The 15,142-nt window shown below is 37.6% G+C and overlaps 5 protein-coding genes across 10 annotated transcripts; 3 read left to right on the top strand and 2 right to left on the bottom strand.

Moving 5' to 3' along the window:
* Nucleotides 1–2: 2 nt before the first annotated feature.
* LOC104770177 (putative receptor-like protein kinase At5g18500) lies at nucleotides 3–3,594 on the bottom strand. 5 transcript variants are annotated; one of them, XM_010494554.3, is made up of 9 exons: nucleotides 3,089–3,594; nucleotides 2,899–3,020; nucleotides 1,686–2,310; nucleotides 1,496–1,600; nucleotides 1,292–1,414; nucleotides 1,037–1,207; nucleotides 815–944; nucleotides 506–718; nucleotides 3–407 (listed from the first exon to the last, which is right to left on the bottom strand). In XM_010494554.3, exons 3-9 carry the CDS (start codon nucleotides 2,285–2,287, stop codon nucleotides 294–296), a joined length of 1,458 nt encoding a protein of 485 aa, XP_010492856.2. In that variant the 5' UTR covers nucleotides 2,288–2,310; nucleotides 2,899–3,020; nucleotides 3,089–3,594; the 3' UTR covers nucleotides 3–293. The 5 variants fall into 5 exon arrangements, with proteins under 5 accessions (XP_010492856.2, XP_087361151.1, XP_010492859.2 ...); XM_087505025.1 differs by lacking the exon at nucleotides 3,089–3,594 and having other exon boundaries at nucleotides 2,899–3,078; XM_010494557.3 differs by lacking the exons at nucleotides 2,899–3,020; nucleotides 3,089–3,594 and adding an exon at nucleotides 2,614–2,844.
* Nucleotides 3,595–4,695: 1,101 nt separating this feature from the next.
* LOC104770176 (hypothetical protein At1g04090) lies at nucleotides 4,696–7,783 on the top strand. Its single transcript, XM_010494551.3, has 2 exons — nucleotides 4,696–5,124; nucleotides 6,080–7,783. The coding sequence occupies exons 1-2, from the start codon at nucleotides 5,013–5,015 to the stop codon at nucleotides 7,636–7,638; spliced, it is 1,671 nt and encodes a 556-aa protein (XP_010492853.2). The 5' UTR covers nucleotides 4,696–5,012; the 3' UTR covers nucleotides 7,639–7,783.
* LOC104770175 (inositol phosphorylceramide glucuronosyltransferase 1) lies at nucleotides 7,780–10,900 on the top strand. The gene is made up of 9 exons (XM_010494550.3): nucleotides 7,780–8,376; nucleotides 8,521–8,641; nucleotides 8,729–9,078; nucleotides 9,279–9,386; nucleotides 9,464–9,598; nucleotides 9,687–9,809; nucleotides 9,896–10,166; nucleotides 10,284–10,407; nucleotides 10,519–10,900. Exons 1-9 carry the CDS (start codon nucleotides 8,146–8,148, stop codon nucleotides 10,661–10,663), a joined length of 1,608 nt encoding a protein of 535 aa, XP_010492852.1. The 5' UTR covers nucleotides 7,780–8,145; the 3' UTR covers nucleotides 10,664–10,900.
* Nucleotides 10,901–11,043: 143 nt separating this feature from the next.
* LOC104770174 (pentatricopeptide repeat-containing protein At5g18475) lies at nucleotides 11,044–14,407 on the top strand. 2 transcript variants are annotated; one of them, XR_015593115.1, is made up of 3 exons: nucleotides 11,044–11,224; nucleotides 11,393–13,216; nucleotides 13,303–14,407. XR_015593115.1 is itself a non-coding variant. In XM_019242358.2 (2 exons), exon 2 carries the CDS (start codon nucleotides 11,403–11,405, stop codon nucleotides 12,924–12,926), a length of 1,524 nt encoding a protein of 507 aa, XP_019097903.2. In that variant the 5' UTR covers nucleotides 11,044–11,224; nucleotides 11,393–11,402; the 3' UTR covers nucleotides 12,927–14,407. The 2 variants fall into 2 exon arrangements, 1 of the variants encoding a protein (XP_019097903.2); XM_019242358.2 differs by having other exon boundaries at nucleotides 11,393–14,407.
* Nucleotides 12,919–14,225, bottom strand: LOC104772351 (G-type lectin S-receptor-like serine/threonine-protein kinase CES101). Its single transcript, XM_087505400.1, has one exon. The coding sequence runs from the start codon at nucleotides 14,223–14,225 to the stop codon at nucleotides 12,981–12,983; it is 1,245 nt and encodes a 414-aa protein (XP_087361526.1). The 3' UTR covers nucleotides 12,919–12,980.
* Nucleotides 14,408–15,142: the final 735 nt, after the last annotated feature.

Genomic DNA, 15,142 nt, shown 5'->3' with positions numbered 1-15,142 from the left:
CGTTTTCTCAAAGACTTAACATAAATAGCCTACAAAACCTGCAAATAGCGTTTTCTTGGTCCAAAAACAACCTACAGAGCAAATCGTGGAGAAGCAAATGACAATACAACAAACAAACAAATACTATACAAGCAACGAACGATGAACACTCACTCACCCTCTCTCTCTCTCCTTATTACAAAAGAAAAGAAACATCACATAACGCAGAAGATCTGGAGAAGAACCAAGGACTTGAAACTTCACATAAAGCTTATAACTTTACGACAATTTACACCTCGCAGTATTTCCAACGGCTATCCAGCTTCAGGCTTTAGGTCATGGTACTCACTCTTGTCAGTGTCTGTACTGTTCCTTGGAGGATCTGAATCTCTTGTTGTCCCGTTCTGACTCCTTCGTCTTCTCCTATCCTGAGATCCTCATAATTGGTAAAAGCTTTCAGCAGCAAACTCAACAAAGATATTATAGGTTAATAGACATAAGAAGGCAGTTTTCAAAGTTCTGCTACCTCTCTAGGAATTGGGTATTCTTCGGATTCAAGCATACGGGCAACTTGGCTCATCCTCGGTCGTTTCTCAGACATTGGATCAACACATCTTAGAGCAGTCAAGAGTGTTCTTTTTAAAGCACTTGTAGATGGTTTTGTATCGAGGTTTGGGTCAATCACTTCTTCTGATCGTCTTTGTTGGACCATCATCTTCAGCCATTCCACCAAATGTACCTACAACATGGTTAAAGGATGTCAGCAAACTCTCGTGAGGGAGCAGAGTTTATGTGTTTTGATGGTCTTTATGAACAAAATTTTAAAGAACGTTACCTCAGGTGGTGGGCGAGCATAGTCTACTGGATATCTACCAGTTATAGCTTCCAAGAGTACAACTCCAAAGCTGTAGACATCACTTTTCTCATTCAGAAGACCGGAATTCGCATACTCTGGAGCTACATAGCTGGAAAAAAAGAACCAAAGAAAGTTAGTTATTTCCCAAGAGCAACTTGTAAAAAATGTGTAAAGAGTATACAGAGAGAAGTCACTACTTACCCAAAGGTACCCATAACTCTAGTAGTTATAAAACTTTTATCAGCGCCAAGCAGTTTCGCAAGTCCAAAGTCAGAAATTTTTGAATTGAATTTGTCATCAATCAAAATGTTGCTAGATTTTATGTCCCTGTGCACCACTTTTGGCTCAATCGCCTCGTGAAGGTACGCGAGCCTGCATCACCGCCCATCACCTCAGATGAGAATATAGAAAAACATAACCGAGAAAGTAAAAACATAAAGCCGTCACAAGACTTACGCTTTGGCTGTTCCAATAAGAATTTTCACTCGTGCCTCCCATGTAAGATACTCATGATTTTGATTGTCTCCACGGAGCCATTGCTCCAAGTTTCCATTGTTAACATACTCATACACCAGCATCCTAATTTAAGCGTAACAGCATCTGATATTTAGTTCAGTTCAGAAGAAAATCTACAGATCACTTACAGCAGAACATACATACCTCTGTGTTCCTTCCATGCAATATCCAAGAAGGCGGACCAAGTTTTTGTGGCGAACATGACCTATAGCTTCAACTTCTACCCTGAAGTCTTTGTCAGCTTGCCCTCTAAGAAATACAAAATACCACCATTAGTAAAAGAAGAAGATTCAAGAAATTTCGAATCTTGATTTGTCATTTCTGAAAGACTTACAGATTGTTGAGCAACTTTTTAACAGCAACAGGAGTACCATTAACAAGGTTACCACGGTAAACAACTCCATATCCACCATCACCAATGATATTATCCCTAGAGAACTGATTTGTAGCCATCTGAAGATCTCTAAGAGTGAACCAATGTCCCCATCCTAGGTGAGAAAACTCAGGAAGACCAGACAAAGGAGATGGAGCTGTCAAAGGATTAGCAGAAGATACACTCGAGCCATCTTTCTTCTCTAAGTGATTAAATGAGCCTGACCGGCTACTATTGCCATTTTCTGACTCTGCTACTACTATCCCCTTTTCAGGTTCTTTATCCCCAAACTTCTCACTAATAGAGGGATATCCATTGCCACCATTGCTTGAAGAAACCTCGTCGACTCTAATCTCCTTAATTTCTTCAGGAACACTAGTAGGAAGCTGACGGCTAACAGGGATTTGATTAGAAGAAGATCTAGAGGTTTTTCTTCTGAAAGTAAGCCATAGCGATATAGCTAAAACTACTACGAAAACAGCGGACAGAACAATCACTATTATCTCCCATAGCTCCAAACCACTGTATTTCTGAGATAATGTGTTGTTTAAACCTGAACCCATCTTCTGAGCTCCGCTTTACTCACCTGAAAAAAGATGAATTCAGAACTCAAAACACTTAAAAACTCTAAAATCACTTGTGCTGCTTATACAAAAAAGGAGCCAATCAAAAGAAACATTTCTAGACCTGAATCAAAGTAATTAAACCCAAGAAACACAAAGCTTATACCAAATATCAGATTTGAGCTACTCAAACATAGAAATCTATCCATAGAAAATGCACATAGCCTCTCTCCTTTAAGAAGCCAAAAAAGGAAAGGGAAGAAGCAAAAAGACAAGAAAGAGAACAAAGACTAAGAAAAATCAGATTCAACAAACCAACATTGTACCTAAGTCCCAAGAATTGCCAGCTGCCAGATTATTCAGTTCTCAGACCAAACGCCAGCTAAACACTATATAGCTAGCTGGATAGAAAACTACATGTTGAACCCAAAAAAGGAAAGATAACTCAAACAGCAACTAATCTAGAAAACAACCTCTACCGACAATAGAAACAAATTCAAGAAACAAACAAATCCATCGCATTGTCTGAATCAAAGAACAGCAAAAGAGGGAGTCTTGATGAACTCAAGAACTGAACTTACAAATTATAAATTGGGTTCTAAAGAACAAACCTGATGGGGCTAAAATTTTTGGGGGGGGGATTTCAGAGAGACATTGAAGGAAAAAGTCAGATCTTAACCAGCATTGACTAGAAAGTTTCCAGCTTTGGATCTTTTTTGTAAAGATCTCTAACCTAAAGACAAGAAAAAAAAAAAATCAAAGACCAGAAATGAATGTGAGTGGGAAAGATTGAAGCTTTACCCTTAATTGCAGCTGTGTTCCAATAATAATAACCAAACAAAAAAAAACAGTAAGAAAAAAAAAAGAAAAAGGATATAAAATCCAATTATTTATTCTGGCTTTTATTAGCTAAGCAAAAAAGTGACGACCGACGAAGACGAAACAAGGTGAAGACTTTTTGTGGTTTTGGTTGGTTTTTGTGAGGAGAGATTAAAAAGTTTTTAAAAGAGTGAAGAAGAAGTAGAAAGGTTTTAATTTTTTTTGGTTGTAACTGACAGACTGTAAGTAAACTAAAAGGGAAATGTCAAACTAAATCTAATTTACTCGTTGACAAAAATAATAAACCTCATTTACTTTTTTTGGTCTTGATTATAAAATAAATGTCAAAAATTAATACCATTTAAATTGTTTTATTTATGTAGAATAGAATAAAAAACGTCTGATGTTTTGTTTTCTCTCCAAACTTTGTTTCTGATTGGTATTTGGTAAGAATCTCTATTGTTCCAAAAAAAAAAAAAAAAAAAAAGAAGAATGGTAGCAATCTCACGGAAGTTTTTGGATAAAATAGAAAGACAAAATAAATCAAATTGATGAAAAATGAAGATACTTATTAATGGACATTTATAAAACAAAAAATATTTGTAAGGAAACATGGACCTAATTTTGAATGCATGTGAAAAAGTACGAGTGTTACTTAACTCTGATTAAGCGGTTTAAGCAGCTGAAACTTAAAGTTTTGATATACTATCAGATCCACCATCCAAAAGTATCACCATCTTTTAGTTTTCACTTTCAGCAAATAACACACGGATATTAATTAAGCAAGTATAAATCAAATTTATAAATAGTCCAGTCTAATTAGGCGGCTCGATTCATGTTGTAAATAGTTTTAAAAGATAATAATAATCTCCATGACGAATTGATGAAAATGACATAATGTATTCTTAAAAGTTAAATGGATGTAATTTCAGATAACGTATGACCAATTACACTAGTTGGTGGCCAAGTTACATTCATCTCTTCAAAAAATAGCCTTTATCTGAAATCACAAGTGTTGAGTCAATAATATATAACACGCTATTTCAGCAGTTAATGCATGAATCGTTTGTCCTCCAATTCTTCATCTCCAGTTTTGTTTATGATTGACTGTTTGAATTTATATTATAAAAAACATATGGTAGTTAAGTATCTATCTATGAGATTGATTGCTTATAGTCATAGAAAGCAAAAAGAAGACATAGTGGAATTTGCCAAAAACACATTTGAAATGGAGATATTTTTCTAAAAATGGGTCTTTAAATACATAGAATCCAACACACACTAGTCACTACAATACTACGATAAAACTTGTAAGCATTGCTGTTCTTTAACAAATTAAAAAAGGAAGGTTACACACTTACACACACAAAACAAAACAAAACAAAAAAAACAGAACTTTAGTACAAAGCACGAAATTTTATTTTCATAAACATAAAAATTTATGAAAAGACGTGTGTGTAATTCTCGTTCAACCGGCAGTTATCTTAAACCAATGTTCGAGATTGATTTCTTTTGGGTCATTCGAGATAACTAAAAAATAAGTATGTGGTTGAAAGAAACGAGTAATTTTCTCGACATTTGGATTAGATAGGGGCTGTATTTGAATTATATGTAAATAGAGGGGTCTTTATAGAAAATGTATAAAGAAAGGGACAAAATCTGAAAAAGGAATAAAGCAACGAAAAATATAAAAATAAAAAGAGGCCAAACTCCTTCCAACCAAAGGCACACCACACCACCATTGATTGAACTTCCCCTCTTAACACGCAAGTAGTACTACTTGTTTTATCTCTCCTCGCCGTGAAGTTTTGCGAAGAAGAGAGAGAGAAACTTCGATCTGATATTAAGTTCGGAGTTTTCTTTCGGAGAAACAATCACCGATTTGGTCTCTCTCTAAATCAAAACGATGTTTTGCGATTGCTTCTACTGGAACAAAGGAATATCCGAGTTGGAATCGGAATCTTACGAGTCAAAGCCTTCCTTCTCACTTCCGTTGCCTCTTCCTCCATGGCCTCAAGGTTCACTACTCTCAACCATATCCTTTCTTGGAATTTGCAGTTCTTGTTTTTTTTTTTTTTTTTTCTAATCATATTTTTTAATAGTAAATCATACAATTTGTAGTTTTAAACTTACAAAACCAAACTAGTTTATTTTATTGTTGTATTTGTAATTTTGACCAGTCAACCCTATGTTAAGTACTTCTCATTTCAGAAACATTTATAAATTCTTGAATTTGCTTTTGGTTAATCAAACAGTTGATTTTTATCAGTCATACATCAAATTTAAAACCAAACTAATCTTTTTAATGTTTCCATTTATTATCATATGATTATTCAGCAGTTTAGTTCCTTTTAACTTTTTTTCTTTCTTTTTTTCTGAAAGACTAATAAAATTCGTTGGAGAATATTCAACATTGGTTTGCCTGAGCTTATATCTGTTTACTGATTCTTTGTGTTTGACATTTGATGATTCAAGATATTTTTGTTCTATGGTCAAAGTTATTGGACTACTTAGAACATTCAATGGAACTGAAGCTAATACTAATAAGTTGTAGGGATCAATATTATTATTAGCTACTGACTTTTATGCGAAATTAATCTTCTGCACATGTTAATTGCAACGAGGTAGGTTTTTGTTAGCTTCAATAATGTGAGCTATAATGTCTATGACCCTATCCTATTTATTTATTAAGGTTGCACCAACGAAGACGGATTTGGTATTGGTATACTATTAATTCAATCATTGTTTAGACATGTTTTTTTTCTTTATTGGTTAATTTTGTGTTTGATATGTCTTGATCCTTCTATATGTCGTAAGTGCCAACAACTCTTTGGATAAAGTTGAGTAATGGTTGATGACGTTAAAGTTGATAATTCTATTGATTACTCTTATCTTACTCAAAATTATCTTTGATTGGAATCAGAATTGAAAATCTTGATTTGTGTCTAATGTTGGTTTAGTCTTTGTGTTCAGGCAGTGGTTTTGCTACCGGAAGGATAAATCTTGGAGAGATCGAAGTGGTGAAAGTCACCGAGTTCGATAGAGTCTGGAAATGTGGCACTTCACGTGGTAAAACAAGATGCGCCTCTTTTTACAAACCTGTTGGGATACCAGATGGTTTCCATTGCCTTGGTCATTACTGCCAGCCAAGCAATGAGCCATTAAGAGGCTTTGTTCTTGCAGCTCGGGCTAACAACCCCCATCATAATGCGGATGATCATCTCCCTCCTTTGAAACAACCCTTGAATTATTCTTTAGTTTGGAGTTCAGATTCAGACTGCTACTTCTGGTTGCCTAATCCTCCAGCTGGTTACAGAGCCGTGGGAGTTATAGTCACTGAAGGACCAGATGAGCCTGAAGTTGATGAAGTGAGATGTGTAAGAGAGGATCTTACCGAGAGTTGTGAAGCCAGTGAGAAGGTTCTTGGCGTGGGATCTTTTAACGTTTGGAACACGAAACCTTGCGAGAGAGGGATTTGGTCTCGTGGAGTGGCGGTTGGATCATTCTTTTGCTGCACTAGTAGTGACCGGTCTTCTGATAATAAAGCAGCCGCCATGAACATTGCGTGTTTGAAAAATCTTGATCCGAGCCTAAACGGGATGCCAAATCTTGACCAGGTCCATGCACTTATTCACCATTATGGACCGTTGGTTTACTTCCATCCCGAGGAGACGTACTTGCCTTCGTCCGTGCCATGGTTCTTTAAAAACGGAGCGTTACTGTATTGTAATGGGATATCGCAAGGCGAAAAGATTAACTCAGATGGCTCGAATCTTCCCGCGGGTGGAGAAAACGATGGGAGCTTCTGGATTGATCTCCCTGAAGACGATGACGTTAGAAGTAATCTAAAGAAGGGAAATATAGAAAGCTCTGAGCTTTACGTCCACGTGAAACCCGCGGTTGGTGGGATCTTCACGGACATTGTGATGTGGATCTTTTGTCCATTTAACGGACCAGCCACGCTCAAAATAGGGCTTCTCACCTTACCTATGAACCGAGTTGGAGAGCATGTTGGTGATTGGGAACATTTCACATTCAGGATAAGCAACTTCAATGGAGAGCTTACACAAATGTTCTTCTCACAGCATAGCGGTGGAGGATGGGTTGATGTATCTGATCTTGAGTTTGTCAAAGGAAGCAACAAACCAGTAGTGTACTCGTCCAAACACGGGCACGCGAGTTTCCCTCACCCGGGAATGTATCTCCAAGGACCGTCGAAGCTCGGGATTGGAGTGAGGAACGATGTTGCGAAAAGCAAGTACGTTGTGGATTCTAGTCAAAGGTATAGAATCGTGGCGGCAGAGTATTTAGGGGAAGGTGTGGTTTCAGAGCCGTGTTGGCTTCAGTTTATGAGAGAATGGGGACCAACTATAGTGTATGATTCTGCAGCTGAGATTAATAAGATCATTGATCTTCTTCCTTTGATTGTGAGGTATTCTTTTGAGAGTCTGTTTCCTATTGAGCTTTACGGCGAGGAAGGTCCTACGGGACCAAAGGAGAAGGATAATTGGGTTGGAGATGAAATGTGTTGAAAACAGAGCTCCTCTGTTTCAGTGTTTTGTGTAATAGTGTGTAGATAATGATGTAAAATTGTAAAAGTATTGTATTGAATGGCTGGAAAAAGTCAGCGGACCAAATGATACTTATTCAATTCAGAATGTAAAATCCAATTTACAATTTGGTTTCTTTATGCACATTACAATGTGTAGGACAGATAGATTCCTAAGTGATAAAAGTTGTCATGTTTTGAATACTGATTAGTGAACATGTGCTTCATCACATGATGTGATTACTGGAACGATGTCGTTACAAATACGTAATAGTTGTGTGGTAGACTTGGTCGTAGGTTACAAAAACTCTCTCGGATTCTAAAACGACGGCGGTGAAAGGAACAAAGGTGGCAAGTTCAGCAAGAGTGCAAGACACAGAGCAACAGAGAATAACGAAGAAATTTCAAAATCTATCTATTTCAATTCAATTCAACGTATACTTTCCTTAAATTAGGAATTTTGACGAGAAAATTGAGATCCGAATCAAGTATGGTGAGACTCAAGGCGAGTCTCTGTGTTCTTCTTCTCCTCGCGCTCGTTTCAATTCAGTTAAAGGGTTCGTTTGGATCTGAAGAAGCTTATGTGACACTTTTGTATGGAGATGAGTTCTTATTGGGAGTTAGGGTATTGGGTAAATCGATTCGTGATACTGGATCCGATAAAGATATGGTCGCTTTGGTTTCTGATGGTGTCTCTGATTACTCTAAGAAACTACTCAAGGTTTGAGGAATTCTCTTTTCTACACTCAAAGTTTGGTTTTTTACTTATAATTGTCTAGTTATTGAAGCTCAAAGATCTGGAATAAAGATGTTTGCTCTCTGCTTTGTGTAAAGATGTTTGCTTTATGTATTTTTGATGCTTCAGGCTGATGGATGGAAGGTAGAGAAGATTAGTTTACTGGCGAATCCAAACCAAGTTCATCCAACAAGGTTCTGGGGTGTTTATACAAAGCTTAAGATCTTTAACATGACTGATTACAAAAAAGGTAAGAGCTTTCTGCTGTTCTTCTTTAGGTTTTTTCGGATTGAGAACTCGAATCTCAAAAAGCTTTGTTTTTTTTTTGTGTGTGCAGTTGTGTATCTTGATGCTGATACTATTGTGGTAAAGAACATTGAGGATCTGTTTAAGTGTTCAAAGTTTTGTGCAAACTTGAAGCATTCTGAGAGGCTAAACTCTGGTGTCATGGTTGTTGAACCATCTGAAGCTCTTTTCAATGATATGATGCGAAAAGTGAAGACTTTGTCCTCTTATACTGGAGGAGACCAAGGGTTCTTGAATTCTTATTATCCAGATTTCCCAAATGCTCGTGTTTTCGATCCTAGTGTATCTACTGAAGTCTTGAAAACCAGACCAGTTCCTGCTATGGAGAGGCTTTCGACATTATATAACGCTGATGTTGGTCTTTATATGCTTGCTAATAAGGTATGTGGTTAGGAAACATAGTTGTAATCAGGCTATTGGTGTCTATTTGGTTCTGTTTTTCATTTTGCTGTAAAAGTCTATGGCTTACTATGAAATCGATGTGATCTTGGAATATGTAATGATTGGTATTGATTGGTTTAAGGTAGAATTGTCTTTTCCTTCAGCTATTTGATTCTTGAGTTTTCTTATTATTTCTGCAGTGGATGGTTGATGACAGTAAACTTCACGTTATTCACTACACTCTAGGCCCTCTTAAGCCTTGGGACTGGTGGACAGCGTGGCTCGTGAAACCTGTTGATGCTTGGCAAGTAGGTCTTCTTCTTCTTCACTATGGGTTTTTTGAGTGAAATTTCTCTTAGTCTGATTTCACCATGAACAATTTCAGAGCATTAGGGTAAAGCTTGAGGAAACTCTTCCCGGAACTGGAGGTGGCAAAAACCAACATGATGAACTCGTCGTCAAGTTCCTTTTCTTATTACCTCTTTGTGCGCTTTTGTTCTTTATTTACCGATCCATTCAGGTTAAGACTTCTTTGGTACCTTCACCTCTGCTACATTCATCATTTTTGGATCGTGATTTGATTTTATGTTTTCTGTTTTTTCTCGCAGGGTCGTGAGGGTTCATTGTGCTGGAGCTCGTTTATCAATCAGATTAGATACCTTTATTACAAAATTAGATCTAATGGAACACTTGGTTATAGCGGTGTTTCTACCATGAGTCCCAGCTATCAAGTGAGTTTCAACATCAAATCGTTGATGTTAACTTTTTAAAAAATTTGATCTCATCTGTACAATGTTATTATTGCTTCTGTCTACAGCCCCACAGTGGCAGCACACAGTCGAAGGTTCCTCAACACTTAGGCGCGATTTCAGTTGTAGTCTCTTTTACTGCTGTTCTGGTATCTCTTGGAATTTCCTTTGCGATTGTGCCAAGGCAAATCATGCCATGGACTGGCTTGGTCTTGGTGTATGAATGGACTTTCACAATCTTCTCTCTATTATTTGGTTGTTTCTTGCTTTTTGTGCATCAACATGGAAAGAAAATAGCAGTACAGTCAGAATCATTGTCCTTGGATGATTCCGCAAAAGGTATGGACATGAGAAAGAAAACAAAAAGTGTGATAATCAGTATTTGCAGAATTCTCTACAAAGTTGAGAATTAAGAATAGGGGAATAATGATTTTCACCTCTTTTATGTCTCAAAAGGTCATCAGCGAGCAGGTGTGTCTTGTGACGTTACGACATTGTATTATGGATTAGGGATGGCTTTTCTGGCTGTTGCTGCAGTTTCTTTGCCTTATATTTTAGGAATCACCGCTTTATTCACGAGGTAAATTTTCTTAATAAGCTTACTAAGAATGGTTCTTGTTATTGATTCAACACATTCTCGTCCTAATATTTTGACATGATTCATTTGTGATGCTCATTACATATTGAATAGGTTGGGTCTAATGGTGGGTGTAGCCATAATTTTAGCTGCCTTCATGACTTATGCTTCAGAGCACCTAGCAATCAGATGGTTCTTGAAAGGTCTAGAAGACCGACGCGACACGACTAGATCAAACCCCTTATGTTTCCTCTGCTGACACAACAACTACAAAAAATGAAAAACACCTGAAGAAATATGTCACCAACCATTGTAACTTGCAGAAACAACAGAGCCTATCTATAATCCTGAGTTTTTGTAGCTCTTTCTTGAAATGGTTACAGCTTTGTAGCTTTGTTCTTTCTTCGTCATCATGTCTCGTTACCTTTTCTCTTCTTTTACTTTGTACAGATTTTATTGTTAATACTGAAGAGTGAAGATCCCATTTGTGGCCTAATCTTCTTCTTTAGCTTAAAAAATCTTATTCAGCAAAGAACCAGAAGAGACGCATTTTAAACCAAACAGCGTGTTAAACCATTTTTAAACCGAACCGTACCGATGGAGAACTAATTTAACCGGGTTTTGACCATCTTCTTCTTCACTCGTCGTCGTCGTCACTTTCTCTCCTCTGAATTCGCAGTTTTGGTCTGTTTCGATTTCTGAAACAACCAACTGAATCGCAAGAGGCCAAGAGCTTTAGCCTAAACGATTCAAAAAATCACAACTTGCATCCACACTGAACCTTATCACTCCTTCCGTGTGGTGCCGTCGATCCATTAAGGTGAGCTTGTTCGTTCAATATGACATAGCATCTCTGATTCTTCATTGTTCACTTGACTACGAATTCGATTGTTTTAGGTTATAAAGTAAGCAGCTTTGTTCTTCTTGCCAAGTATTATCTTAACCTAATTTTACAGTCTTCTTCTACATCTCTTGTTTGATTTTACAGAGGAGATACAATGCGCTTCACAACTTCGATAATCAATGAACATCGCCGGTTCTATTCATCGTCACGATCATGGCTATCTCCCATTTGCTTCTCGGAGAAGATGAAGAAGAAACCAGACTCACCACCCGAGTCCTCAATCACACCACTGGAAACAAACCACAAAACCAAGTTTATCTGTCACAGATCTGCTGTAAGTTTGATGAGACTAGAGAGAGATCCTCAGCGTGTGCTTGATATCTTCAACAAAGCCTCTCAGCAAACAGGTTTTAACCATAACAATGCTACATACAATGTTCTTTTGGATAATCTCGTAAGGCACAAGAAGTTTCTAGCTGTTGATGCGATTCTTCACCAGATGAAGTACGAGACTTGCAGGTTCCAGGAAAGTTTGTTTCTTAACCTGATGAGACATTTCTCTAGCTTTGGTTTGCATGATAAAGTGATGGACATGTTTAACTTGATTCAAGTGATTGCTCGTGTGAAGCCTTCACTCAAGGCCATTAGTACTTGTCTCAATCTACTTATCGATTCAGGGGAGGTTGATTTGGCCAGGAAACTCCTCTTGTATGCTAAACACAATCTTGGACTGCTGCCAAATACTTGCATTTTCAATATTCTAGTGAAGCACCACTGCAAGAATGGGGATGTAGATTCTGCGTTTCGAGTTGTGGAGGAGATGAAAAGATGTGGAGTTTCGTATCCTAATTCGATCACTTACTCAACCCTTATTAACTGTCTGTTTGAACACTCGAGGTCCAAAGAAGCAATGGAGTTGTTCGAGGATATGATCTCGAAAGAAGGGTTTTCGCCAGACCCTGTGACTTTCAATGTTATAATTAACGGATTCTGTCGGTTAGGGGAAGTTGAGAGAGCCAAGTTGATTTTAGATTTCATGAAGAAGAATGGATGCAATCCAAATGTATACAATTACTCAGCTCTGATGAACGGGTACTCTAGAGAGGGAAAGGTTCAGGAAGCTAAACGAATCTTTAACGAGGTGAAGCAAAACGGGTTGAAACTCGACACAGTTGGTTATACCACATTGATGAACTGCCTCTGTAGAAATGGTCAAATCGATGAGGCTTTGAAGTTACTTAGAGAAATGAAAGCATCAAGATGCAGAGCTGATGCATTAACTTATAATGTAATACTCAAGGGCTTGTCCAGAGAAGGACGATCAGAAGAAGCTCTTCAGATGCTGGATCAATGGGGATGTGAAGGAGTTCATCTGAACAGTGGTAGTTATAGGATCATACTGAATGCGTTGTGTTATAATGGCGAACTCGAGAAAGCGGTAAAGTTTCTGAGTGTGATGTCGAAGAGAGGGATTTGGCCTCATCATGCGACTTGGAATGAATTGGTTGTTCGGCTTTGCGAGTCCGGGAATACAGAAATTGGTGTTCGAGTTCTGCTTGGATTTGTGGGAATAGGTCTCAAACCAGAGCTTAGAGCTTGGGAAGCTGTGGTTGAATCAATTTGCAAAGAGAGGAAGTTGGTGCATGTCTTTGAACTGCTTGATTCATTAGTTTCTTGATAAACGCCTTTATTGATATTAGTCTGGTTACATAAGTACTCTTACAACCACACATCACTTTACAGAATCAAGAACATAAATTATTAAATTGGAGGTGAAGCTATCAAAAGGGACAAACTTTGATCCTTTCCCCCAATATTGGCATCCATTACTAGAAAAGGCTCGGAAAGCTATGCAAGAGCAGTTTCTCCAGCAGTTTTGATGGCAGTCGCTAAGGCCAGAGCTCAAACTATCAACATAATAGCTATTAAAATAACCTTTTTTGTTACCCATCATGTATCCTCTTCTAGGTTCGAAATACTCCGAACCTTTCCTACAAGCCGTTGGCTTCTCCGTGATGCAGACTGCTGAAATGTTTTTTAAATCCTTCTTGCAGGGTTCACTGCTCTCGGAAATATAGGTGGTGCTTTTGTTGCTGCTGAGCACATTAGTTACAGTGATTTGGCCTAGAGTATCCAAGAACCAGCTGGACAAGACTGAACTATTAGCTTTCTTGATTGAGTAACTGAAGTACTTCATGTACTTATCTGAATCGAACTTGAATTCATAATCAATGTAGCTTCTGGATAGCTCTAAGGTCAAATGAGAGCTACCATTGTTCGTCAAGATTCCACTGGACCAGTAGATTTCACCGTGGCGCCAGACGAGTAACTGGTTAGCTCCTGATGGGTCTAGTCCTAGTCTGAATGCTCCTGGGAGTGGGACTTGGTCACTTATCCAAGAAGTAACTGATACTTCTTTCTTGGTTCTTAGGTTAAAGCCAATCTTCATCCGTGGAAGTAATGTGTTGGTGGGATAGTCAAAGCTTTGCCATAGAACACGACCCGAGACTCCCCCTGGCCCTATCTCTCGGACCACAAAGTTCCCGGAATCGAGTAAAGTGGCAGACACATTCCCGACCGATGAAAGCTTCCCGGCTAGTCTTTGGTTCACCAAGATTGGAAAAGCATTTGCTTGTGTGATCTTTAGAACTCCATTGACATCAATAGATAGAGAACCAGATGAATCAGAAATCGATTCACTCGGGTTACCCACCCAAACAGGATTGAATAGACTCCTTTGAGACCAGATACCAAGATATCTAAGACCAGCTGACCCGAGTTCGTAAGTAGATGATTCTTTAGGTGTAAAGAATCCGAGAGTGAAGATTTCACTCGCGGAGGTCAACTGCTCCCAGTCTCTGAGCTGCTTCCCCGGTTCTAACGTATCGGTTTTGAGTGGTGAAATGGCAAAAACCGACCCGAGAAAAGTCGGAATGAAAATGAGAATGAGGGAAGCAAGAACGGGTGAAAGTGTCATTTTTGTTTGCTTGGTTAAGTGTTTGTTGCACTTTAAGATATCTCCTAAGAGAGATTTATATATAGCAACTTTTGTCCCTCTTGCACACTCTCAAGTCTTTGGTCTCTGTTAGGGACTTAGCTAGCAGCCCCATATGCTTTAAAGAAATATTAAGCCCCACTAGCAAAGAAGCTTCTTTCAAAGTGTTTTATTAGACTCGCTTTCGGAGGCAGAATTTTCAAACTCAACCCATGATTGGGTTTTAAGTAATTTTTTTTTTGAATAAAATGTAAAAAATTTATTGGAAAAAAACGTTTTTACATCAAGTGCAACAGAAAGTTAAAAAAGTTTAATAGTGTAAGCAGGGTTTAAGTAATTAGTTCACTTGTGGGCTTGTAATGTGACATTGTAGATGACAAGATTGGGATTGTAGTTTAAGCTTAAATTGGGACATAAACTTTGTTATTGGTGTGGAAAATGAAAACGCGTCTGGAGGAATCATATATATAAAAGTAGAGTTTCAGTCTCTCTTTATTGGTCCACTTGGCAATGCAATTTTAACAAAAAAAAAAAAATATTAAAACACAAATTTAAAACAATTAATTTTCACATTTAACTCATATAATATAAAACTGAAATTTTTATAGATTCTCCTTATAAATTATGCATTAACTTTAATTCTCCACTAAGTTGTATTAATCAATTGTATTAAAAAAAGAATAAATTAGAATTGTAACTCTCATTTTTCTAAATGTAATTTTTCATCATTTCTCTTCCTATAAATACTCATTATCTTATTCTCTTAGTCTATCACTCTTTCATTCTCTCATCTTCTTCCACTACTCTCAAATCTCTTTTTTGTTTTGTTTTGTTTTGTTTTGTATTTTTTTTGTTATTGTTGTTGTATGGGTTATAAAAAATCAAATCAAATATCATTG

This window comes from Camelina sativa, chromosome 20 (assembly GCF_030686135.1).
Source record: "Camelina sativa cultivar CO46 ecotype springtype chromosome 20, ASM3068613v1".
NCBI lineage: Eukaryota > Viridiplantae > Streptophyta > Magnoliopsida > Brassicales > Brassicaceae > Camelina > Camelina sativa.
This window is presented reverse-complemented; position numbering and strand designations above follow the sequence as displayed.

Coding starts and splice junctions, on each gene's coding strand:
- LOC104770175 (XM_010494550.3), top strand. CDS start 8,146: ATGGTGAGACTCAAGGCGAGTCTCTGTGTTCTTCTTCTCCTCGCGCTC. Junction 9,810..9,895: donor CCATGAGTCCCAGCTATCAA/GTGAGTTTCAAC, acceptor TTCTGTCTACAG/CCCCACAGTGGCAGCACACA. Junction 10,408..10,518: donor ATCACCGCTTTATTCACGAG/GTAAATTTTCTT, acceptor CATATTGAATAG/GTTGGGTCTAATGGTGGGTG.
- LOC104772351 (XM_087505400.1), bottom strand. CDS start 14,225: ATGACACTTTCACCCGTTCTTGCTTCCCTCATTCTCATTTTCATTCCG.
- LOC104770177 (XM_010494554.3), bottom strand. CDS start 2,287: ATGGGTTCAGGTTTAAACAACACATTATCTCAGAAATACAGTGGTTTG. Junction 1,601..1,685: donor AAAAAGTTGCTCAACAATCT/GTAAGTCTTTCA, acceptor TGTATTTCTTAG/AGGGCAAGCTGACAAAGACT. Junction 1,415..1,495: donor TGCATGGAAGGAACACAGAG/GTATGTATGTTC, acceptor CGCTTAAATTAG/GATGCTGGTGTATGAGTATG.
- LOC104770174 (XM_019242358.2), top strand. CDS start 11,403: ATGCGCTTCACAACTTCGATAATCAATGAACATCGCCGGTTCTATTCA.
- LOC104770176 (XM_010494551.3), top strand. CDS start 5,013: ATGTTTTGCGATTGCTTCTACTGGAACAAAGGAATATCCGAGTTGGAA. Junction 5,125..6,079: donor TCTTCCTCCATGGCCTCAAG/GTTCACTACTCT, acceptor CTTTGTGTTCAG/GCAGTGGTTTTGCTACCGGA.